Source organism: Strix uralensis, chromosome 2, assembly GCF_047716275.1.
Source record: "Strix uralensis isolate ZFMK-TIS-50842 chromosome 2, bStrUra1, whole genome shotgun sequence".
NCBI classification, from domain to species: domain Eukaryota; kingdom Metazoa; phylum Chordata; class Aves; order Strigiformes; family Strigidae; genus Strix; species Strix uralensis.
Window position 1 is genome coordinate 126,924,418 of NC_133973.1, and position 26,251 is coordinate 126,950,668.

The 26,251-nt window shown below is 44.5% G+C and overlaps 2 protein-coding genes across 2 annotated transcripts in view; both read right to left on the minus strand.

The window, feature by feature from the left end:
• PANX1 (pannexin 1) overlaps nt 1–16,160 on the minus strand; it is a 30,677-nt gene extending 14,517 nt beyond the window's left edge. Inside the window, exons 1-2 of the mRNA XM_074860261.1 lie at nt 15,914–16,160; nt 4,939–5,078 (exon numbers count right to left, since the gene is read on the minus strand). Coding sequence (XP_074716362.1) covers nt 4,939–5,078; nt 15,914–16,094 — 321 coding nt within the window. The 5' untranslated portion in view covers nt 16,095–16,160. The remainder of the gene's footprint in view (nt 1–4,938; nt 5,079–15,913) is intronic.
• Nucleotides 16,161–19,797: 3,637 nt separating this feature from the next.
• The window catches only part of HEPHL1 (hephaestin like 1), a 37,776-nt gene continuing 31,322 nt past the window's right edge, over nt 19,798–26,251 (minus strand). The window contains exons 15-20 of the mRNA XM_074861049.1: nt 23,768–23,874; nt 23,102–23,324; nt 22,233–22,372; nt 21,475–21,634; nt 20,080–20,160; nt 19,798–20,000 (exon numbers count right to left, since the gene is read on the minus strand). Of these exons, the coding sequence (XP_074717150.1) occupies nt 19,798–20,000; nt 20,080–20,160; nt 21,475–21,634; nt 22,233–22,372; nt 23,102–23,324; nt 23,768–23,874 (914 nt within the window). The remainder of the gene's footprint in view (nt 20,001–20,079; nt 20,161–21,474; nt 21,635–22,232; nt 22,373–23,101; nt 23,325–23,767; nt 23,875–26,251) is intronic.

Below are 26,251 nucleotides of genomic sequence, written 5' to 3' on the forward strand. Positions count from 1 at the left end.
ACCTCTACTTTGCTTACCTTTATTTTCCTCCTTGATTCTCCCCAACTAATAACAGACTAGAAAATAAAGTAATTAAATTAGACTGCAAGCATTCTGACTTCTACCATATACCTAACAGTGGTCAAACAGTAACTTTAAGTACAATAGCGCAGAACTGTTAGGCTGCACAGGTCTGAATTACAGCCTTGAGAAAATACATTAGCATACAGTACTCAACAAAGAAGGAAGCACTGAAGTGTCTTCACTCACCCGAGATGAAAATATTTCTCATTAAAATATAAGATCATGGTGAAGTGTCTGCTTCTTCAGTTCCAAATTTCTATTTGCCACTGGGAAGATGCTAAGCAAAGGCACCAGCCCCCAAACAGGCTAATGACAGCAATGACATGTTACCAGAAGCAAAGGTATTAAGCTCCCTCTGGATATGACCTTATTCCTGTTTGAGTCGATGGGAGATGCTTCACTGGTGTTCAGGGCAGAAACATGAGCTGTAAGTGACTCATCATTCTGGCTGAGATACTATCCTGCCTCCAGACCTGAAAGTGAATCCCAAACCATACATGACCTTTATTACCCAACCTGTTATTTACTTTCTGTTTTGATACAGCTTAAAAACTGTATTTTTCCAGTTTCAATTAGTAAGACTAATGTGACTGAAGTAGCTTGAACACTACACTCTCAAAGAATCGTTTATAAATGTATCTATGTCCAGGTTTCCTTGCTCTGACAGCCTTAATCCCTCTGGGTGGGACTTTATAGGTGAAACATGAGGAGTCTTCAGTCAACTAAGAACTTGTACAGTGAGTAACAAGAGCCAGATAACAATCATGATTATAAGCATACCAACAACAGAATGAAGAACCTCAGGGGTTTTTTTGGTGTATTTACAGACAAGCAATTCAAAGAACAACCCACAGGTCCATGGTAAATCTTAACTTCTGTTACGAAAAGTGAGTATTTTCAACAAGGTAAGTTTCACTTCATACAAAGACTTCAGACCCACTCTTTGTATGCAATGCTTTGAGCAGGTCCCACAGCACTTGCCCTGCACTTTTACAGAGATCCGAGCCTCACAACTGACCTCTTCTGGCTGTGCCATGTGTGAAGACCTCTTCTTTCTGCTGTCAGTCAGATTAGCTGTTTGCCTGCATTTCACACTGGTACGAATTCCCTCCTTCTGAAGAACCATCTACTCCCTTTACCTCTGCTTTGCTTACCTTTATATTTACCTTTATCTTCCTCCTTGATTCTCTCCAATTAATAATAGACTAGAAAATACAATAATTTAAAAAATCCCTAGAATTCTTTTGATCATAGCCGCCTTCATCCTAGCAATCCAGATTTCAGGGCTAGAGAGAGGTCATCACTCCATGTCCAACTGCTCCTCAGCTTGCTTGGAGGCTATCATGTCTGGTGGCTACCAAGAGCCAGTAAGATGATGCTCACTGTTCTCCTGCATGTGTTTGTATAAATTTCTCTGTGCGCTAAGAATTAAAAAGGGTTTGCAGTGCAGTCTCCTCCTCCACTAGACCGCAAGGACTGCCCACTCACAATGGCCAAAAGCTTGTTTCTATTTCAGTTAAGAATCAAGCTAAGTTTTATCAAAATAAATTGTCAGGTGGAGCATTCATCTTTTACAGACAAAAACCAAACTATCTGCACAGAGGGAGCAAATACATAACTTCTCCATCCCACATCACTACTGTCTCTCTTTACCACTCATCTTTAGAAACAAATATCTCTGCTCTGACACTTCAGATATACACAAGAAACCTCCTGAGGGAATTAAGCCTGAATGGAAAACCCCAGAAGAAAACAGAGACAACAGAAGAGCGAAGCCCGACCAGACTAAGTTTCATCAATGACAAACCTGAAGATGAGTCTTGTCAGAGGACTCAACCATATAGTCATTTTGTCAGCTTTTTCACTGACAAGGAGAAGGAAATCTTAGCATTAAGCTAAGTATATAGGCAGGACATACCGCAGTCTCTTCTTTCCATTTATCTATCTGCAGATAATTTGTTTCTTGAATTGTGCATTTGAGTACACAACTTACTTTGCTGTCCGCTAAGGGTTATCCAGTGTGAAGAGTTATTCCAGATCACTGGAAATTTCAAAAATCCTGTTCTCCAAGGAAAGAGACCCTGGACACCCTCTGAGAGTGCATAGACCACTAGAGAGGCAGGGAACCCAGAAAGTTGCAGCACGCTCCTCCTCTCCACTCCAAAACAAGGTTCCAAACTGATAAATTCAAGTGTTGGGAGGTATCTCCCTGAGCAGAAAGGACAGCAGTTAAAGGTGCTCAAGCTTTGGGGATTGCTCAAAATTGAAACATACATTTTACTGATCAAAAATCCCAGTGCAAACCTGTACTCTGAAATAGGAGGGAAATGGGAAGGTTTCAGTTTTTCTGCAATGCAACCTGGTTTTGATAATCCTTCAGAGCAACCAGATGCCTATAACAAAAGCAGGGCAAGTCGCTGAAATCTGGTTTCTCCACCAAGAGCTACACAGTTCTACTTCCACTCTATACCATGATGAGCAGTGTCCTAGGACGCAAACCTCTGACAGCATTTCTGACAGAGCACAGGGAGCATGCCATAAGGAAACCCATCCATTTCAATCAAGAATTGGGGCCTACAACTTCAATCCCCCAAAACCGTAATCTAATGCCTCCTTAAGCATTTCTTATGGAGCCTCCTAGCATGCCAATATAGTGAAATGCTAAGTGAGTCAGAATATTAGAAAGAACCTCAAATCCTTTCAAATAAATGCAGTGCTGCCCAGAAAGCAGAAAAAAAAGTCTCAAGTGTTGTCTTAGGAAAAATTGGGCCTAACGATCCCTGCTGTCCCTCTACGTGCACCTCTGCCCTTCCACTGCGGAGTCAAATCTCTCACCTGAGCTTAGGAAGGCTCCCTTGTCTCATTAACATCACTGTGCTCCCAAAGGCTTTGCTCTGCCCATTTTAAACATGGTTATCTAGCCAAAATCTGCAGAGCAATGAGGCTGTACGTACCTTGCAGTGCACAGCCTGCAGCAGGAGACAACCCAAGCCCTGTTTTCCTGCAGAAGCGATTGGCCCCCATGGCAAGCCACCCTGCAGTGCAGCAGGCAGCTGCTGGCCCTGGATGCAGACAACAGCCAAACACCTTCAAGTGTTCCCACCACAATGGGAACCAAAGGTCAGTGTTAATAGCTGTAACACCACTCCTTCCTTGGAAACTTGTTAAGCATGGAAGTTGATGAACAACCAGTATAAAGATATTAATTAATACTGGCCTCCAAACAGCATCTGCAGCTGCCAGTGCCTGGCTCAGTGGAAGGACAGGTGACTAAGCATGGATTTAGGAGGTTAAGATGAGGCACCCAGCCTCTACTAGAAGCTCTGACTCAGCCGTTCAGATGTACTTCTTGCAGCCAGTCTGCAGGGTATTTACAAGGAAACATCACATACCATTAAGCTATCATGGAGGAACTGTGGGAAGAAGGGCCCTGCATCAATTCCTGAGACAGCACCAGTCAGCAAATTAACATGGATTGCATCATAAAAGTATGACTACTTAAGCTATTAGTCATGGCTGGCAAACTAGGAGGCTTACAGCTATCAGCAGGTGACTGGTATAAAACTCAGCACAAAGAAATGGGGTAACGAGAACTCATTCCCTCAAGAGAAGGGGCAGCAACATACCCAGGTTTTCAGGTGGAGTTTCCACCCACACAAGCTGCCTGCATTGCAAGATGTCCCAGCAGCTTTGTCTGGCCTCTGTAGGTCTGGCTGAAGTGAAGTGGAGCACTAACTGAGTAAGGAATAGTTCAGGCTACAAACCAATAAGTCTGGCTTTAATATTGATGAAATGCAAGACCACTGGGTCAAGGTTATGAGTGGAACAAACTGGGTAAGGCAGTAGTAAATCCCTATAGTTAGTGATTTGAGTCAGCAAACAAATCAGAGATAGCCCTGAATAGTCTTTCAGAGGAGATACCACCAGCTGACTGGACAATAAAAGCTGAGGTACCAGATACACAAGCAAAACCCAGAAATACAGGTGCTACAGGTCCCTCTAACACCACGTTCTCCTCCACTTCCAGGTGCCAGAATGGTAATTTGCTGGGGCAAGCAATAAGAGGGCTGGGGAAGGCAGCACAGATTTGCAGAGCTCCAACACCATTTCTCACCTTGGCACAAGCACTGCCCAAGCAGGGCAATACTGTCTCTTGAGCTGAGTCAGCTCCAGGCATTGGCATGGCATTTACTTAGAGTTTGTAACTCCTGCCAAAGTTCAGCTAACCAGTTTGAGCCAGCTCAAGTATCTTAGTACCTACTGCACTTTTTACCCATAAAGTAAGTTTCTTGCTGTGCATTCAGTATGATGATGCTTTACCTGGAGCAGTGAAAGCCAGCTCACAGTTTGCAAGGGAACAGCCTGTGAAAGCTCAGAAGAGCACACTGGAAACAGAGTTAAACCTGTTGGTACCAGTGATGAATTTCATCTCTCCCAAAATGCCTATCTGCCATGCAAAACTGGCCAAGTGTAACACAATAAAAATACTAAATGTTTCTACTATCCTGTTTTCCTAAAGTAAACTTTTGATACAAGCATTAGGGCACTTGTTGTCTTGTATCCTGATTTTAAAATAGTTCCTGGCTAAAGCCAGGTGAGGCACTCAGCTCCAGGGCAACACAGAAACATTAACATTACTCTTGTGTCAAATAACTGGTGATATTTGTTATTATAGCATGACCGACCCTTTATTTAAAAGCAGAAAATATCTTCTCTAGCACTACCCTCTTTGGGAATAAGGGAAAGCAAACACGTTCTCTAAAAATAGAGTTAACTCAAAGCCAAGGACTATAACAGAGAAGACCACCAAGAAAAGTGAGGTAAAGGCAGGATTCTAAGTGGGGACAATTTTTTGAGAAGGAGATCTGTACATACTTTATGCAGCCACAAGGGAATGTTTTCCAAGTTGTTCTGGGATGGTTGCTTCTGCTGCACAGCTGCCCAGCAGTAAGAGTCCACGTAAGCAGCTTGTCGCCAGGTGAAGGAGCTGGGTGCAAAACAGCTTATCTGAGCACCTGGGAAAACAAAGCAAAAGTTATCATGTCCTCAGAAGATTAAAAAAAAAACTGAAACCAAGTTTAGGAAGAAAAACTCACACTTGGCATCCAAAGCTATTAGGTTAAGTGACCGAATGAAACACAGCAGCTCTGAAGGGAGGAGAGTCACAGAATTCCCACTGCACTCAGAGGGTTAAACTCCCACAGGGACTGGACTCTCTGATGACTTCTAAGGGTTGAGACAGTCTGTTAGAAGTAGCTGTCTTTTAGGCCTATTTTCTTAAGTTTTGGGGGGAACATGACCTCCAAGACCCTCTCTCTCACTTGCACTTGACTCAGGTTGGCCAAAGAGGAATCAGCAGATAAGGCTGGTTTCCCAAGAAAACTACTACCATCACATGCCCTCATGCCACTGTGTTTCCCAAATGCACAACCTACTGCTTACACATTTATTGAAACATGACCTCAGATAACATTCCCGTGGCTCATCAGTCCTTGCAGTGATGCAAGGGCAAGTCTGGCCCAGGGTGCTGCCACTTCTTCTGCCTCTGAGAGTTTTGAGGGGTTCAAGTTACACATGTGAGAACAAGGATTTCCTCATGCAACTTCTAGCAGAGCAATTGTGGCCCACAGACACCTCCAAAGGGTGCCAGACCCCTCCTCACCAGCACAGTGACATGCTGTGTCCAGGATCAGGTGTACCACTGTCATCGCCACTCACTTCCAGCACCTCTCCAGATGCTCAGGAGCTTCAAATTAAGACCAGGGCACTAATTAACAGCAAGAGCAGCTATTTAGCCAGCCTCAGCCTTAGGGTCAAATTCTACTCTGACCAGTTACAGGCAGCAGTTGAGTCTTACTACAGCATACCTCAACAAGGAAGAGTGGTTATTCGATGTGGAGTATCAGTGGCTCCTTAGATGAGAGAGGATGAGGGGTTTTGATTTTCTTTCTGAAATTTTGGTAGTGAAAGCAAAAAAAAGATGTGTTTTCAGCAGGCTTTCCTAAATGTTGAAATAGGATAGCTGTTTCACTGAACAATTACACAAAGCGGAGACGGCTTTTCCATGAGCAACCTCCAAGGCTTCCTCCAACACAACACCAATATCAAAAGTGCAAGGGGGAAATAGTGCTACTTTTTTTTCCTTAATAATCAAAATTAGTTCTAATGGCATCACTGTGTGCTTTATAGGGGAAAAGTATTTTGTGTAAGATTGTATCATTTGTGCCTTTTTTCTGGTTTAGCTTTTAGAGAATAAGAACTTCTTTTTTAACAGGAGCCAACCACGTTTCCCTTGGAACTTGTATAGCCTTTTTACAATGTAGCATAGTCAAGGAGCATTACAAATAAAAGCTCTTCCTTATGAGTCACTATTATAATTACTTCTAAGGCTGTAGTATCATAAGGACATGGTTTGATCTGTCACAAGCCTCCCTTATGGAAAACAAATAACTGTTTATCAAACCAGAGCTCATGTGATTTAGCAAAGTTGGCACCAGACAAGCACTTGCACTCTCCCAAAGCTTTGGGAGTTTCTGCTTTCCAGAGAATTTCCATTAGCTGTGGAAGCTCAAGAAATAATACACTGCAGGGAAAAAAAAAAAAAAAAAGGAAAAAAAAGAAAAGAGCAGGCAATCAGAATGTCTGTTCTTCACTGGATAGAGACCATTTATGCTCTGCTCTCATCACTTAACGAACATCCAGCTGCTGTCCGTGCCCTGTGTGAAGCAGCAAACAAGTGACCCTTTCAAGGGGCAAGCAATAGGGTTGTTCAGAAAGATGCTTCGTTCTATTCATATCTGTGTATCTGCAACAAGTAACACATTCCACGTGTTCATTCTCATTAATGGGTGGGAAACCACTGAAAGTGATGGGAGTGTTTAAATTGGTGAGAAAAAAAGGCAGCCAGCCTCCTTATCCAAAGAGTTGTGTGCACAACTTCATACCAGAATAGCTACAGCAATGCCAGTGGTGCAGCAGAGCAGTGAACCTCACTCTTCTATTCCCTGGGGTTTCAGCAGGGATGTTGGAAACCTTTGGTAACTTGACTTGGGAGCCAAGCAGATAGAGCTCGACATCAAGAAGCAGCTGGGGACACTCCAGTTATTGCACTGGTTTTTAATTAACTTATTGCAGTCTTGGTTGTAAACACTTGTTAGTGTAAATTACAACTTTGCATTAACCATGGAAATGTTAAGGCTTAAACAGAGAGGTTGTTTTTGTGCATAATCTACACAGAACACAGGTTATTAAATGCATCTAAAAATGGTCACAATTTTCCATCTTTTTTTCCTTTCTTCTCCCCTCCAAAGGAGTAATAGCAATAAATCTGTACAGATAATTTACTTTATGTTTGTTTATTCTGAAGGAAGAGAAAATCTGTAGTTTTTATTAGAGGAGAAATTAGGCAAAGGGCCAAGCGCCTTCCACAGACCCTCTGTGCACACATGCATGCACAGGGCTATTTTATGAAAGGCTAATAGTCCTCTGCTATAAAGGAACAGCCTCCTGGCTTGGTGACATGAAGCCGTTCCCTAGTAATAGAAATAGTCCCCAAGTAATAGAAAGGGAGAAAGAAAAGCAGCAGTCAAGCCCATAACAACAGGGAGATAAAATACACAGTGAGAAGGATGAGGAACAGTAAGTGACTGCATTCATTAAGCAGTTGTCACAACAGTCTTTGGCCAAGTTATCATTACACTTGGCAATGTGCTTTTTTTTTTAATCATTCCCTGGTATGAAATCAACTTTGGAGAGTGAGTGATGGGGATTTCACTTACACTTTTGCAAACAAATAAGGATAAAAAAATGCAACTTACTATGGTTGCCCTGAAGAAAGACCACCCAAAAGCACTGCATAAACTTAAGGCAGCAATAGCTGCGCAGCCACGTATGATAAACACTCACTTTTACAAGTGCACTAAGATTATCAGATGGAGTTGGTTGCTGATGGCAGGAATTACTTGCAGGCATGCAACTGATTGATTACTTGCAGGCATGCAACTGGGTGCAGAGTACAAGCCTGAGTCACTGCAGCCAGTGAGCTGCAAGGCTGAGCTGTCACCCCACCCAGCTGCAGCATGTCTTCGTGTGTGCTCTGCCAACATGCCCCAGCTATCTCCTCCATGTCTGTACAAGGAGAATCCTTTTCCTCTGCAACTGGTTCCTCTGCAGCTCCTATACAGCACTGTAAAAACTGGCTTGGGGACTGCCTACAGGTGGAGATCCTGTGCCCTGGTAACAGCTTTTCATCCACTTTACCTAAGTCTTGCAACCTCATTTGGGAAGGACCTGTTATTAGGTGTCTAAAAAAGATGCACCAGTCCTAGCTGGGACTTCTCCGAGTTGAGATGCAAGCAGTGGGCCTACTCCAGCTCCTTTTGCCCAAATGGAGGTGGAAATTTTGGTATTGATGCTAAATGAGCAGGATACAAGTCACTTCTCTGTTTCCCACCTTAATGCCCCTGTAGATGCTTTCCAAAAAAGAAACCTACCTACAAAAAAAACCTCCCAGAATCCCAAGGAAAAACTCAAATCTGAAGGACAGAGTCCCTGTTCAGCATTGAGCTGCTCTGCTGGGGTGCAAGGCAAGACGAGCAGAGGACTCAGCATCCTCTGGCTGCATCCTTTACTAGAGAGAGCATAAACCCAGTAAACTGCACTGGTTTTCTTCCCACTGGAGCAACACACCTCTCTGACTCAAACATCTAATTAAGAAACTATAACTAACAGAGAGTACTTCCAAGAATCAATGTTAATCATATGCTGAACTATTTTTCCTGAACCGGGATCAGGTGACAGTAGCTGACAGGATTAAACCTTCAGTATGTAATTATTTGGTTTCTAATGCACTGCAATCACTGGAAAAAGATTTGCATAAGCTTGGATGAAAACCTAGCCATTAATTACTATTATAATTTTCCACCAGGCAAAATGAACTAGCCATGACACCCAACCGTTTTATCAAGCAAGAATTATCCACATCAGCAGCCACTAAAGGAAAACCCACAAACAAGAAAATCAGGGCACACATAAACAATGCACAGACTGCCAGGCACCATGCAATGCACATCCTCCACCTCAACATTAAAAAATATCTTAAAACATGAAAAAAGATGTCCCAACACATGCTAAAGAAGCAGTAACTGTATGTATGGGTGTACACACATGCATCAAGAGTGGACCAGAAGGAATTATTTTATTAGATTTATAGATGCTTCTCCTGGACCAAAGTGGTAGGTTGGGTGAAACAGAATAAACACTATGTTTAAGAAGGAAGTATGGAGAGACACAAATGGGTGCACTGGAGAAAAGAACCTGTTCCCTGAGGTTTACTTTGGCAATGGCATAGTAGCAGAATGTAAAGCCCAGGTGATGCAATGTTTAAGTAGAGTGGGTCAGAGGAGACAGCAAGTATCTTTCCCTCTGCATGGGGCTGCCAGCCCCCAGGAAAGTCTCAAAATCGTGCAGTGGGAAAAGAGCTGGGTATTTATCAAGCATTGCCTTCAGAACGATAGTTTATTTGATTCATAGGAAAAAACTTGTGAATGATATTCCCACCAGTGAGATTTAAGGAAAACAAAAAAGTTTCCCTTCATCTGAAGGAGAAACATCTCAAAACAGTGGCAATGACCATCTGGCTCCACTGCCAACATTGGTGGTACCCCAAACCTCAGGCAACACCAGAGGACCATTATGCTTTTAAAATAAATTCTGGCACCAAATGCAGCTTACCACCATTTTGTAGAAAATGTTAACCTGGCTCTGTAGAAATTAAACAGAAAAAAAAAATCTCCTCACCAAGAGCTGAAGATGTTCACCCAAAGACAATTTAGACTTGATATTAAAGTAAATGTTTTCACAAGTTTGTCCTGGCTCCCCAGGCAGGCCTGTTCCTGATGCTGGTAACTTCTGCTCTTTACTGAGCCAAAGAGCAGCACAGCATACGCTGCTGTTTTCTGGGGTCTGCACCTCTAATGAAAGACACTTTGAAGTTCACAGTTTAGCTGCTCCAGACTGATGCTACTCAGACACTTGTTGACTCAGTCCTGTCATTAATGCCCTGGGTTTCAGAGCATCCTGCTGAACTAAATGCAAGGTATGCAAACATCAACTATTAGCATACAGCCTGCTTCAGCAACACTTAAGAGATGTTTTTCAAGCTCTCAGCCAGCAGCTGCCATAGTAATAGTCTTTGGTCTAGTTACACCCAACTTAACTTTAGCCCTCCAGCTCTTACGGAAGTCACAAGATAGGATTATTTCCTAAAAGCCTCCCCAGCAACTTGTGAATATGAAGGGAGAAGGGCATCAGCAGGGAGGGCCAGCAAGGGAGTAGCAGGAGGGGAAAAGAACATAATTCATGAATTAAGACTATTTTTTTTGTATATCTGTTGTGATTTAGTCTCACAATTTTTTTTTTCCTTTCTATACGTTTGATACTCATGACTGTTTGAGAAACATGATTAACCTGTATAGAGATACAAGCTCAGCTGAACATGAAATAAGGCATGCATTACTATTATGCATCCCGTAAAGGATGGGCACTGCTGTCCCCGAGGCAACCACAAAAATTGTTGGGATGTGGCACCCAGAGTTCCCCACTAACACCCTTCACCCTGTGTTTTCTGCTGGCCAAAACACCTCAAATCCCACAGGCAGCCAAGTGGGGGGATGGGAACTAAAATGAACAAATTGGGAAGAAAAACCTTCCCAGAAATTAGCTGGAAATTGAGCAGTGCAAGCAAGAATTGTCACCCCTGGGAAAGCCCAAAGTGGTCAATGGGGACATTAACCCCATGGTGTGTAGAGCATAGGGCAAGGCTCCACTTTCGCACCTTTGAGCACCCTCCAGCATCAGAAAGCATCAGAGGGAAATAAGACTTTTTTAGAACAGCAAATCTTCATTTTGTCAGGTTCATGCAGATGCTGTGGGTTGGTCCATGGCCAGGCACTTCCTAACCCAGAATCCTGCCACAACTGACAAGTCAGTAGTACTCCCCAGGCCTTCATGCTGATTATACTCAAGTTTCTTAGGTGTCTACTCAATACATGACAGTTTCTCTGTGCTGGAAAGGTTTCCAAGGTGTTTTCTTATATTATAAAACAAACAGAGCTGCTAAACCAAGAGGATTCATTCATACCAGCTATGTATGAGCCACGCACAGCCAACACCCAAACTGAACATGTAGTAAGGACTCCTGGTGGCCACCACGAGATTCCCTTCTCCCCTCTCCAGCTCTCTCCCTCCCTCCTCATCTCCCTTCCCAGCCATCACCCCCCACTTGAAGCCACGGCAAACACAGCCAGCACACACTGCCCGCTGCACAGAGGTGCCCAAAAGCTGCTGTATACAGAAGGTCAAACGACATCATTTGGTGACAAGCCACTGGGCTTAAACACGTATGAGCAATTCCCAATTCCCTTCCTATGGGAAAAGACGCAAATATTTGATGTCGAGTGGACAGCTCTCACGTCTGCTTTTCTTTCAGCTGCAACCCAAGCCAGCCATTGACAGCTTTCCCAGAACTAACTTGGAAACAAAGCCTCAACCAAAATTAAGCAGCTTTGTTTCGATTTCCTCTCTGCTCAGCTGACTGTACCCGTTTAGGGCTGAGGTATCCTGCTACAAGCAGTGCCTTGGTAATAAATATGTATGTTTTCAGCTAAATTGTTTCAGTAAGAAAGCATATCTCATCATATACACACGGTTTAAAAACTGGAATCTCAATCCTGGCTTAAAGCTATTCTTATCAAAAACACAGTCATAGAAAAATGACACAGATAAAATTCTATTAATTTGTGGATCATACATTGCTGAGGGTGCTCCTATCTTTTTTTTTTTTTTTCCTTTATAAGAGGGATGGGTGATTTAGCTATATTTCTATGGTTTCTGTCACCATACTACCTGATCACCTGTAGTATATTTACCCTAAGAACTGTCAAATAATATAAGGAAATAATATCAGGCCATAGTATAAGAAATATAAGCATACACAACACAATCCTCACAATCCTATTGTTATTTCCATTTTTGAGTTTCCAGTATAAAACTATATAAAATTACATAAAATTATATACAATTGTATAAAACAAAGTCTAGCTGTAAAGAGATAACCAGTGCAGGATTTCAAGCAGCAAATCTTCCTAGGGCTGGCAGAGAACAGCTCAATCACAGCTAAGCACTACCAGAACCAGCTTAAAATCATAACAAACCTGCAGCTGACCATGGGTTTCTAAAATATAACCAAGACTAAACTTAGATTAGTTCTCCTCCTGCCCTGAAGGACACCGAAATGTGGTGCAGTCACTAAACCCATGACATAAAAAGGCCTGAACCATAGGCCTCGAACCAGAGCTGACTTCTGAGTGAACCAAGGAATAGACTTCTGAGTGAACCTTGCTTATCCTTTCTTCTGCTTTAAAGTAAAATAAGCTTACCTTTTTAACTTCGTGTTTGTGTCCTTTCTGTTGACTCCGTCAAGGGGCAAAACACCCCAGGAGTTTCGGCAGTGCTCACTGGCTGAGCATGGCTGCTGGGTTTTCTGTGCCTCTGGCAGAGAAATCCTCTGTGATACCCAACTGGAACCTGATTTATTTCCTGAAACTTCTATCAAAACTAAAAGTTACTTGGTGGGTTCAGAAAACCTTTGCAGCCTTTGTAAACATTTTAATGATTTTGCACAATTAACTGCAACTGCATGTAGGAGGAAAATTACATTTATCTGACACCACACTGCAACGAAACAGGAAAGCAGAGCAGGAAGGGAAGGTGGCAGCTCAAGGTGCCAAGAGAATCTTAGATGGGAAGAATGTAATTATCCCAACAGAAATAGGAGCTGAGAATTCATTTTTGGAAAGGGTGTTCAATTTTTGTACCCAGAATCAGAGATATTTCCATGCTGTGACTCACATACCGCTTTCACAACCGTTTCTGATTCTGACTTGCTCTTCTTCAGACCTAAAATGAACCCTAACATTTTCCCTTGGTTTAGCACTCCTGAGCTTTTTCAAAGCACAGTTACACCAGGAAGTGTTTGAAACCAATCCTTGCTTTCTATTTTATCGCTGGCTGAACACTAGTGCTCACAGAACCGGGCATATTCAGCCCCCAAGGCTCTCTCTGCCCCCTAAAAAGCCTTAATGGAAACAGCTTAGGCATCTCCAGTAAGCAGCCAGCCTGCTAAGCCACAAGGACCATGAAGGAAACCGGCAACAGCTGTAATAGCAGCATGGCTATACAGTATCACTTTCTGTATGAAAACCACGTGGTGTAGTTTCACTCATGCCAGAGGCCTGGCATATTTCTCATATTTATTTTCATATTTATTTTTCAAATAGAAGAGCTCAGTTTTAAACCCCATGTTTTCTTCTAACAGGTTCTCAGGATTATAAGCAAAATAAAGCACATGCAAGATGTAGCATGCACTTCAATTCTTGCTTTATGAATCTACTGCAGTCACAGATTCAATTTGAATTAGTTTAATACTGAAATATGTTATACATAGCATGCACTGAGGCCCAAATGTTTGATTAGAGAAGATGAGGACTCAACTAATCCAAAAGAAAGGCACACTTTACCAAACTCTGCAATTCAACTGCATGTTGGAGCTATTTACATAAGGAGGGAAAATGAAATAAATACTGCTGTAGAGCTCATAAAAGAGACCTTGATACACAGGCATTGTTTCAAACTGGATCCAGCGCTTTTACAGAAGCAGAAGGAAGAAGAACTAAGGGGCCCAAATACGAGCTAGTATATAGGAATGCAAGCCCTCTTTTTCGTTGCTTTAAGAGGAAGAAATGTGCATGTCACTAGCAGATCTAAAACTAAAAGCAGCCGGTTAGATTACGGAAACACTGCTGTATCCATCCAGTCTCTGATTGACCAGAGCTGCCACAGGGCTTGCATATGGTCTTGGCATTCCCAGCCTGGTTGTCCTTGACTTCTGTGCACAGTTATTGTAGGCCAGGGTGCTTTGGGTCAAACCACACCTGTGGCAATAGGTGTGTAGCTAGATGTAAATACAGCAGTCTGGGGCATCTTATCTCTTAAGCAATCTGGTATCTGATTAATGCTATTCATGATGGTTTTGCACAGATTCACCACTAATTCGCAGTCCCATTCCAGCTTCCACTCTCTTGACATTCACTTGACTCAAATCTATAGATGATGTATCTCAGGTACACAACACTGAATGCCAATAAACAGGTACATGCAGTAAATCAAACCATTTCTGAAAGGGTGGAAGTCCTATGATTCATCCCTGTCTCATAATGGACAGTAATGTTTATTCACCTTTGAAATCTTCATTCATATAGTGCTATTTAAATGCAGAGAAATTCTTATAAGCAAATAGATTTTGTAAGTGATCTCCCAAGTTACAAGTCCTTGTCATTTGGATTTAAAAGTCTCCTCACCATTTCAGACTCTTAAAAGGGCTGGCTACTAGGCTGCTGCACAAGCACTTCTGTAATTTGGGGATGGGAAAAACAAAAGATAGCATAACTAGGAAAATTGGCCCTTTTGTAAAGCATAGCTTTATCTACCGAGTCACACCAGAAATTCAACTGGAACACTTGCAGAAGTGCAGCAGAGCAGGGGAAAGCTTTGGAGAGCACTTCCACTGCCCATCCTGCCTCACCTCCGAGGAGCAGGTGACCGGCTTCAACATCCAACTGAGCCACCCGCAGTCCAAACGCAGGGCTTCAAGACCCCCCTCCCTTGGCACCTATCCCTGACAGCTGCTGAACGACAGCAAGATCTCCCTGCAAGATACTCCAAGGACCAGGAACCGCGGCACACGGGCGGTTTTCAGAATCACAGAATCATCTAGGTTGGAAAGGACCTTGAAGATCATCCAGTCCAACCATTAACCTGACACTGACAGTTCCCAACTACACTATATCCCTCAGCGCTATGTCAACCTGACTCTTAAACACCACCAGGGATGGGGACTCCATCACCTCCCTGGGCAGCCCATTCCAACGCCCAACAACCCCTTCTGGAAAGAAATGCTTCCTAATATCTAGTCTAAACCTTCCCTGGCACAAGTTGAGGCCATTACCTCTTGTCCTATCGCTTATTACTTGGTTAAAGAGACTCATCCCCAGCTCTCTGCAACCTCCTCTTCTCCAGACTAAACAACCCCAGTTCCCTCAGCCGCTCCTCATACGACATGTGCTCCAGACCCTGCACCAGCTTCATTGCCCTTTTCTGGACACGCTCGAGTAATTCAATGTCCTTTTTGTAGTGAGGGGCCCAAAACTGAACACAGTAATCGAGGTGCGGCCTCACCAGTGCTGAGTACAGGGGTAAAGTGAACAGTCTACAGTTTTGAAGGCACAGCTCGGCCGGTGGCTCACGCTCAAGGCTGAGCAGCGTTGGGAAACAAAGAGCAGCCTGGCACCACCGCTCTCCTTAAATCACACCCACAGGAGGAGATGCAGCAGCTGAGCTGACAGGGCTCTGGCTCAGGAGCTGTTAGACCGTGACAGCGGTTAGGGAATGCCCCAAGGAGGAGGAGGGCACGGGGAAGGGCGGGAAAGGCCAGCCGGGCTGCCCGGCATTCCTGGACAAGGTTGCGCGGCGGCACCGCCCGCTGCTAGGGATGCTCTCCAGGAAAGCCGCGCTCCCTCCTGCGCGCTCCCCACAGCCCAATGGCGCCTTTTGCCCTACCCCCAAGTGGAAACCCCTCCGGCAGCTGGCAGCTGAGCCCCACGGAGCGCGTCCCCCCCGCCCCCCCCCGTCCCGGAGCTCCGCACCGCTCCGCCGTCCCCCGCCCCGCCGAGCCCTTTGTCCGCCGCGGGAGGCGCCACGGGCCGTGGGGGGGCCGGTCGGGGAGGCCGGTTACCGATGGAGACCTCCTGGGCAAAGGCGAGGGAGATGAGGAGCAGCGGCAGCCCCACGGCGATGCAGGTGACGATCTTGTCCAGCGCCAGCTCCAGCCGCAGCCCCTTGTAGCGCGTCTCCGGCGGCTCCTTCAGCAAGAAGTCGGAGAAGACGTACTCGGTGGCGATGTGCGCGATGGCCATGGCGGGCTCGGCACGGCTCGGCCCGGCCTGACCCGGCCATGCACGGCCCGGCGCGCCCCGGCTGGGCTCGGCTCGGCTCCGCCTGGCGCGGCTCGGCCCCGCCCCCGCCGCCCGGCCCCGCCCCGCCCGGGATGGGGGGGTGCGGGGGGGTGGGGGGTGCCCGGGAGCGGGCTGGGCCTCGCCGCCTCCGGGGCGGGGAGGGGGGGGGGCGGCAGGAGGCGGGGTCGTGCAGCCCCCCCTGCTCGGAGCAGGCGGCTCTGGGCCGTGCCGGGCGCCGTGGGGTGTCCCCGAGAACGGAGACTTCTTGTGGGGCGGTTGGCGCCACCGCCTGCGGTCCTCTCGCTGGGCACCGCTGGAAGCGCCCGGCTCCCTCCGCTCGGCACTCCCGTCCGTTGTTTGCATGGGGTGTTGAGATCCCCCTGAGCCACCCCTTCTCCTGGCTGAGCAGTCCCAGCCCTCAGCACACACCTCCCCACCCCCGTCCAAGCCCTCCAAGCCCTTAATCTACCCGGAACCATGTGCTGTGGCATTTTCCCCACCCAAAGTGTCTGGTCACCACCACCGCATCTCAAGTTGCTTCTTGTGGGAGTCAGTGGGGTTAATTCATTTACCCCCTTAATTCACGTTTCATTCATTTCCCCCATTATATTTTTCCAGTTGCTTTCTGAACCTCTGTAAGCTCGGGGCATCCTCAGCCGCTCAGACCAGGAGTTACAGAGGTGGCTGTCCCCCCCATAAAGAGCCACCTCCTCTGCTGTGCTTGGCATGTAGCGCTCCCCTAGCTCATACTACTTCTGCCAAAAAGACAAATCGTTCCCTTCTTCACTCAACTCTCCCTTTATAAAACCACTACCCTATCTGCTTTCAATTGTCCTTTCTATTTTTCCAAGCCATAATCCAAGGAAATCATTCCTCATATGGAAACTGTTCCACAACACTGATTCCCTTTCTTGTTTTTTCTGTGCTGTTCTTGTGCTGCTGCTGTGTCTTGTCCTGGATGGGGCCGGGGGATGTGACTCATGCTGCATTCAAGATACAGGTGCCCCAAACATTTATGCAATGGTCCTAAGTTATTTTCTGGTTTGCTCTGTTTTTCATTCCTACTGATTCCTGATATTCAGTTGCCTTTCTGCCCACTGAAGAGCACTGGAGCTAATGTTGTCATTAAACTATTACAAATAAGATCCCATTTCTGATGCACATAGGGCTAGGATTGGTTTTTTCCACAAGTACTACTGTAAATGAATCACTACTAAATTTTATCTTTTTATCACTCATTTTCATGCTACACATACTTATGACTGTCACTCAACTTGGTCACCCTTCTTTACACCACTTACAGAAGATAGTGAAGAGCAAGGGTCCTTGAAGCATCCCATGAGTGACTTTCAACATGAAATCTGGCCACTTTTTCCTGTCTTTAACCAGTTACTTAACCTCCATGGACCCTTCCTCTCATCCCATGGTGATTTCATTTCCTTAAGAAGCTTTAACTAAGAACCTTCTCAGATGTCTTACGGAAATGTAAGCAGGCTATATTCATCCAGGTCTCTCATCTATATATTGAGTCCATTAGAAACCTCTCTGAAGCACAATTTTTTTTAAGGAAAAAAAAAAATCTATTCTTCCATGATATTTTGCTCCTTTGGCCATTTTTCCGGGTTGTTTTAGAACAGTTTCAGACAACTTGCTTTGTGTGGGCATTGGAGCTGCTTATTCCTCTGGAAAGTTTTTAAAGGTTGATCTTGCATTTGTCACCTTTCAAGCTTTTGGTGCTAGGACAGTTTCCAACTCCTACCCAAGTTCATAATCCAGATTTTTCATACTTCAGGGCCTGTGGTACTCTGTGGAGAACCCACCTGCCCTGGTTACTTGTTCATTTTGTTCTTTTGTTCATTTTGTTGCTTTATGCTGTTCCTGCCAGTGCTTCAGCCCAGCACCTTGCTGTCCTTCAACACAGGTATTGGGGCATGGCTGGCCACGGGGCTGGCTGCGCCAGGCAGGCAGTGGTAAACTCAATGCTTTATGCTTTCTGTGATGCTTCACGCTCTCTGTGGCAGGCTGTGTTGCCTGGGCAAGCAGCGGTGATGTCCCAAGGCCCTGAAGACCTTTGGAGGCTTTGTTCTTGTTTCACAGCTGTCATCCAGCTGAGAAGTGTGCCAGATGAAATGAACTGTGCCAGAAGGTTCATACCTGGATTTTTATTATCATTGTAATCACTTTGGCTACATTCCATCATCAAAAGGTATTTATGATTCTGTTTCTAAAAGTCAAATGCATTAGCTACTCTAAAAGGAAAGTACCAAATAATTTCCTTTATTAAGTGTATGTTTAATTGAAAGGCTTTAATTTTGTAGGTATAGAGAGAGCAAATGTTCTTCACAGACAGTGTTTTTGCACAGAACAGGAGACCTCAATTTTAACATTTCCAAAACAAAAAGATGAAAGGCTTAGAGTATCTGTTTTTGTCAGCTCAAAGGGAAGATTTAGAGAAGGAGTCTGGAAGTGTTTATTGCTATGGTGTAACTCCTATTTGGGCTCAGACCTGCAGTTCTACCTCATGTGTGTGCTCCTAAAATGACTGGGGAAAACAAAGAATCAAGAAATAACAGAAACATCCAAGAAACTTCAACATATTGGTTAACTAGACATCAATCCAGGACACCATCAAGCTACAAACAAGAGTGATGGGCAGCAAAGTTTCCTACATTTGAACATACTTCAAAATACAGAAGTGGAAAAAAAACCCAACAAAAAACCCTCCAGAAACTTGAATTTACATTCAAAATCAAATTTCGATAAGCAGTTTCACAGACGTGTTTATTCTGGAGTTCCTCTGCAAGAGCTGTAGCTGATGTGAGCAGGCAAGAATGAGCACTATCTAATTAAAAATTAGTTATAAACATTCAAGTATCACTAAACATGGCCTGATTCTGCCTGTCTTCCTCGCAGAGCACAAAGATCAGCCTCCTGATGGCTTCATTACAGGTAGGCAGTGAGGGGCTACTCAGTGCAAGGAAGAGGTACAGAATCAGGACCACAGTGAGCAGCAATTACGAAGTCAACTAACTTTCTTGGAGGATGCTCAGGGCTAGATTTTTAAAGGGATTAACAAAAGCTGTTAGACACTAACAGCAGGAGCACTGCTGAACTCCATCAGGTGCTAAAATATATTGGTAGGTCCCTATATGCCTTTAAAAATCTGTCCCCAGTGCACAGTTTCCTCATTTAATAGGGAAAAAAAGGGGAGAATCACTTAAATGTCAGTGAATTCATTGAGCCAGACTTTGGGAAACTGCAGGGACTTCCAGATTAACACCTGCTCCTTCAGAAGCCAACATGCTTAAAACAGTCCCTGGTGATATTTATTCCCTAGTGTGAACCCCGTGTTTGTGCACAGAGCACGTGGATGCCATGCTGCCTGCTCCTTACTCCCGTGGAAATCCTGTGCAGCCGGTGTGGATGCCAGGAGGTGTGCTGCTCTGCTAGGCTGCCAAATTTGATCTTGAGCAAAGCTCAGCTGAACTCCAGAGAAATGGTGATGGGTGGTACGTGGCTCTTGGAGCCGAATCCTTCAGCTCGTGTTCACTCTTGTGAGCACTGGCTATGGGGTAGGACTATCAGCGTATATCTTGTTCCAGCTTTTTTAGCAGCATGTCATGAAATCCAGTGCGGCTCTGTGAATTATGCTAAAAGTGGGGATTTACAGGGAATCTGTTAGAAGTGCACTTTTGTCATGCAGAGCCATGTAATGGATCCTGTTTCCTTGGTGGATGACAAGGCAGAAGATCATTAATACTGTGGACAACAGAACAAGTCCAGTGAAAAAAAAGGCTCCGAGTATCAGGCTGGCTTCTCCAGGACTCAAAGTTTTGCCAAAAAAATTGCCCCCTTTGCTGTCATAATCTGTTAAAAGAGAAGCAGTTCATGAGAAATCTATGCATGAATCTGAAGAGTTTTAAACGACATTTTAAAAAATCCTTACCCTTTGCCGTGGTTCTATTTTTTGCAGTAGTTGTGTCATATGCTCCAGTGGTGAGTCCTCCTTCTGAAGGAGCTTCCCACTCTGCACAGAAAGAGAAAAAACAAAGTTAAGTTGAAAACCTTAACCTCTTTTCTCTTCTGCAAAAGCAGTCCTGATTTTATTTAAGTATTTCTACCTTGTTGATCTGAAGAAAAATCATTATTAGATCAGCACAGCTATTACTCTAGGCACGTCTGTGGGCAACATCCCCCTTCTCTATCGGCATCTCTGTTTACTTCACTATTTACTGTACTGATAGGATGAGGGGTGACAGTTTTAAACCAACAGAGGATAGATTTAGATTGGACATAAGGAAGAAATTCTTTATGATGAGGGTGGTGAGACACTGGCACAGGTTGCCCAGAGAATTTGTGGCTGCCCCCTCCCTGAAGTGTTCAAGGCCAGGTTGGACGGGGCTTTGGGCAACCTGGTCTAGTGGAAGGTGTCCCTGCCCATGGCAGGGGAGTTGGAACTGAATGATCTTTAAAGGTCCCTTCCAACCCAAACCATTCTATGATTCAGTTCTGCATTTTCTTGTTCACTTGAAGTTTCACAGCCTGCATGAATATGTGATATAAAATAAATTTACCTTATCCACAGAAGGAGTATTTTGGCTACATCTGGCATTACATTTGTCATCCTGCTGCTACAGGGTTACAGGTACAAGGTGTGCCTGCTGGCACTGTTGCAAACCCTCTGGAGGAGTATAGCAAGCACAGAGGTGACCCAGGCAGGACATGCTGGATCCAGATGTTTAGCCAAATTACATGATGTGGAGAGGATCACAAAGCACTTTTGGCGTCAGTGACAAGTGGTGGAAGGGACCAGCACCACTCAAAAAGTTTGCCAACTTTTCTTAGTCAAAGGATTGCCCATTTCTTGGGCAGGATGAACAATCATTTTCTGGAGCACCTTGTATCTCAGCTGTTCTCAGGAGCTCAAATAGCTCTGGGAGCCAGGAGTGATTGCAGGGAGGAACCAGCATCATGCCAGTCTGCAGGCCCTCCCACACATCACATGGCACCGAGGCTGAAAAATAGCTTTGCAGTTGTTTTCTGCACCACCTGTGGATGACTAATGGTCTGCAGGCTGCCACTGTCTTAGAAGGGCTTTTGTATAGCACCAGCTGTTTTTAAGCTGCAGAGCGTAGCAAAGATTACTGTCCTTGCCATGTCATTAGGGGTGTTTGTCCTGTCCCTGGATGATCCTAACTGGCCATGGCAGCAATGTACAGGTGCTTCCAACCCGTGTGCAGGGAGCAGTGGTGACATTAGCTATACTCCTTTTCTCCCTGCTTTCTGTCCGATCTGCTGCGATACCACCTCCAAGTCCTAGGACACGTTTCTGATACTGCACCGGATTTATTGATGGTGTAGGTCGTCTCCATGCCCGCGTGGATGTGATCAGCTACATGGCAGTGCAGAAGCCATGTTCCAGGGTTTTCTGCTACGAGTTCAACTGTCTGGAAAGTCCCAGGAAAAAGGTCATATACGTCTCCTCTGTGGTCCTTATCTGTCTGTGGCAAGGCAAAACCAGCATTGTGAGAGTTGTGTCTCAAATACCTGCCACGGGCACTGAAATATTCCAGTTAGACTTTCAGCTCCTCAAGAAAGATCCAGCGCTTCTTGTTATACATTTCTAGTGAGACTCATGCAGGGAAACTGAGGTCTGTGGACACCTCTCATCAATTAATTAATTAACAACAGGAGACCCCTCCTGAGGACTTCAAGTGCTGGTTGAGCACAGGTGTTTCCTTGAAAGACAGATTTTTTAGATAGTCCTGCCAGTGGCAAGCTGTCACAATGTAAAACCATACTCTAAGCTGGCATAACTCTCTCTGATTTCCTCCCTTTTTCTTCCCTTTTACCCATGGGTAAACATGTATTTTAATCCACTTAACCATGTCCTCTAATAGTGGCATTTATTCATGATCCATAACAATTACAGAGTAAGAGAAGCTTTACAAGGATCTCATTCATCTTGTATATCCTTCACATGCAAAACTCCCACCAACATCAGCACCAGGGCTCCATGCCCAAGCTGAAAAACCTGGACTTTTTTGCAGAAATTTCCCATCGCACTATAAAGGTTTTACTTTGATTAATTTTACCAACCTTGAAGATGAAGGTCTGTGCATGGAAGTGAACTGTATGTATATCCACTTCATTGCCCATTCCTATCAAATACCAGTTTGTCCTATCACCTTCATTCATCGTTAGACCCAGGAGACTGTTATAAACCTTCCCATTGATTGCTGGAAGAATGACAAAGACGGACTGATTAATAACTGGCCATGATACAGGTGATGTTAACCTCCACTTCAGGTACCCTTTGCACTTTCTCCCCGGGAAGACTGAATGCTGAGGCAGAGAGGGGACAGGCATGTGGGGCCAGGGTAAGGACTCTCCATAGTGACCACTGCCATTGCAAGGAGACAGTCACATTTTTGTTTCACTTTCCAAGTCACCTAAGTGCCCAGCAGCAACCGTTTTTCTGTCTTGGAAAGCATCGCAAAGGTTTTTTACTGGTTGAGATTGGACTCGTGAACAAACAAGATTTATGCTGAGAAGCTACATGGAAAAAGAGTTGTTGCCTAAAATGGGTACCATCTGTAGAAAGAGAAATTTGCTTTGTCAGGGCTGTTCCTGCCCCCATTGAGTCTGTTCTGCCTGGCTCCTCAGCTGGTTGCTACTACAGCCACAGTTTTAAAATGTCATCCTTACATTCCTACAGAACAAGCCTGCAAGGGACGCAGCTCCCAGATGACAAGGGAAGTCTGGCAGGGCAGCCAGAGTATAAAATTAAACTATCTTGTTAGAAAAATATCTTGGCTGGGTTTCATGAAAACTTTTTGTTTCCACAGTTACAGTTTATGAAGTTGTCACATGGTTGGGTAATTGCAGGCTAAGTCCAATGTCTTCCTAAAAGGGCTGTGAAAAATAAAACTCTGTCCTCTTGGCTGCTGCCACTGAGTTCTACATACCATGCATGCTGTTGCCTTCTACAAAGTTCTTAGTGGAATTAAAATCATCAGGATTCTTATGAAGGTATGTTTCAATATTTTCTTTCAAATACCAGGATTCATTTTCATCAAACACCATAAACAGAAGAGTAAATTCACGATCAATGTCTTTCCTTAGACCTCTTTCATCTAGAGTTCCTTTTCTGCAAACTACAAGAGGCCCAATCAGACCACTGTATGTGTCCTGAAATAAAATAAATATATGCATTACAGGTTTCAGTTCATTCAGTTATGAAATAAATACAGTTTAACTACAGATTAAATATAGATGAAATTCCATTTTCCTATCAGATGAGAAAAAAATCATTACTCTGATCAGGGATATCTTTCTCTTACATGTCCCTATGTTAATATACCAAAGCAATGTTTTGCCTTCAACCAAATTCCCTTCAACTGGTCTTTAAGGAGGGAATCACATTACCATAGTGTATCCCCAGGGATTTCAGTAGATTAAATTACCAGGCATGTGCAACTGTTATCAAAGAGGACAAAACATCTAGTTCTGTAAATTTTTCCTCTAGCCTGTGGTCCTTGCATAAATACGAAGCAAGATCCTTTCAGAAAATTTATGCAAGCAGGATGCTTTAGGCAAATCAGTGTAATCTTTAACGACCATTTCTTGGTTACCTTTACAAAATTCACTGTTGAATAATAAACCCAAGTGATACAGTTTGGATCTGTTTTACCAGGGCCAGATCGTTCTGGGACGTTCCACCTGTAGGTGTTTATTTCCCCTGAAACAGAGAGAACAATTTTACCAAGAGCAGCTGGGTATTAAGAGACTTTGAATAGTATGTAACTGAGATCTGCTACCCTCCTCATCAAAAAAATGATCTACATCAAAACTATCTGTGGAAGCATGCAGCAACGGGATGTGGATGTGATTCTGCCTTCCAGGAGGTCAATGAGGTTCCGGTGGTGTAAATGAAGGCAGTTAGCCCCCAGAAAGGGAGATCTGCAAATGATGCTGGCAACAGCGGCATCCCACAGAGGGAAGTTTATAGGACTCTTCATCTTTCTCCTTGGGCAAAACTTGTAGCAGATCAATGATCTTGGATGCTGACGCTTAAGGTTAGTTGAAGATGTTGGGAGCCAAGCTCCAGAAAACATTTCTTGGACTTTCTCAGTTGAAAAGGGCACAAAGATGTGGCAGTTGCCACTGGGATTTTGCAGATGGTGCTGCAGCAATGTATCAGCTCTGGGCCGGAAGAGGAGAGCTGAATACGTACCAACCGCCTGACTGGGAGCAACAGGGAGGTCCTTTCCTCTTCCAGCTAAGTCCCTGCTCCCCAGCAATTGCTGGAGAACCCCTGTCCCTTCATAAAAGCCACCACCTCTGCCATGTCCTCCCTGAGCAGAGATTCCCTGATGTCTGATTTAAAAAACCAGAACAATCTGATGGGAAAATTATCTATTCGGGTGAGGATCCGTTCTCTACACCGAACACCAACACATCTGTGCTCAGATGATCTGCCTGTGCTGTGTTTCACTGCTTTTTTTTTTTGCTGGTACTGAAGGGAAGGGTAGGAGAAGAAGATGTGGTCAGCACCTTGCCCTTTTAACTGGTGGAGAAATGTTGAACCAGACAGTCTCTGGCCCGAAAGTCTTCCAGGGTGACAAAAGCCAAGAACAGCTGGGGACATGTTACAAGTCAGGGGAAAACAAGGAAATCACAGAACTCTTGGCCATGGTCTTAGTACAGCCACAACCCAACAACTGCCACCAGCTGTGGGCATCAGGGCAAAGGAGAGTTTTCAAGTTTAAATGGTTGCGAAGTGACTGAGCCTAGTTTTGTGTCACTGAGGCACTACACCGTTTGATAGATCATGCAATAGTGGGTTTTATTGTACAGCAATAACTACAAAAAAATAAATGGTGACTCTCAAATGTTGTACTATATGAGATGACTCTAACATAAATGTTGCAATACCATTTAATCTTACAGGACGAGCACTTTCTGTTCATTACAGCATGGGTCTATGTACTTCAGCAGAGATCCGAAAGGCTTTCAAGACACACTACACTAATAGGCCAGAAAACAGTAACAAGAAACCCCTCAGTCTCAGAGACATTCATGCCGTGGAGACATACACCAGAGAAGAGTTTGTCATCCACCTGTATCTAACCTACGTGTCACCACCCCTTTTTAGAGGACGTGATGTGAGAAGAGAGTCTGGCCATGCTCCTTTACCACTTCCTTGCTTTTTACTCCTCACTTTGGGACATTTGGAGTCTGTAGATGGGAAAATCTCCACTCTGCCTAATACCTGAGACACTTCAGATGCCATCAAAGACCTATCTTTGAAGTGCAAATGAAACATAACCCCTGAAAGGACTGATAAACAAGAGGAAAATAGATGCTTTCTCCCTTGTTGCTGCTGGGTAAATGGAGGAATGGACAGGGAGGGGACAAAGCTGTGGCAGCTGAGAGCTGATTTGGCTTAGGCTGCTATGGATCTGCTCTCTGCATCTCTTTACCATGCCACCCACAGTCTCCTTTGGAGCTGGCATCGCTCTTGGGAGCAGGACACAATTTAGCAGGACACAAATCTAACTAATGACTGGTTCAGGATTTAGTAAAACTAGATGGGCTCTGGGAAGCTTGGGGTGAGCAGTCCAGTCTGGCCTGGGAAGACAGCGAGGATTTCTAGGTGGTGGTGGTGGGGACTGAAGTGCCCAGGAATTGTTCTTGTTTTGAGGGACTTGTTTTTCGTATTAACAGCTGTTTTCAAACTCCTAAGGAAAAGTCTGTCCTTAGATCTTGCTGCAGAGTCCTTTCCTTCGGTTTACTGTCAAAAGCATACCTCCCTTGGTCTAACTCGTCCCAAGCCTGCTCCCATGTGGCCACGGGACACATGACAGTAGTGTTCCCAGTGTTACACCTCAACTGTCAACAGCATCACCAACATCACGGAGCAAATAACAAAGCAAGAGAATCGTATAAATCGGCTCCTTTTCCCCTCATATATTAACTAAAGGTATTCTTTTGTCAAACTCCAGCAAGGCACATTTGGCCATGAATTTCCGTGTGATTGTACTGTATTAATACAGCTGTTTACAGGAAAGAAATTTCAACTTGCAGAGGTTTAGTACATCAGAATTTCTTTTCAT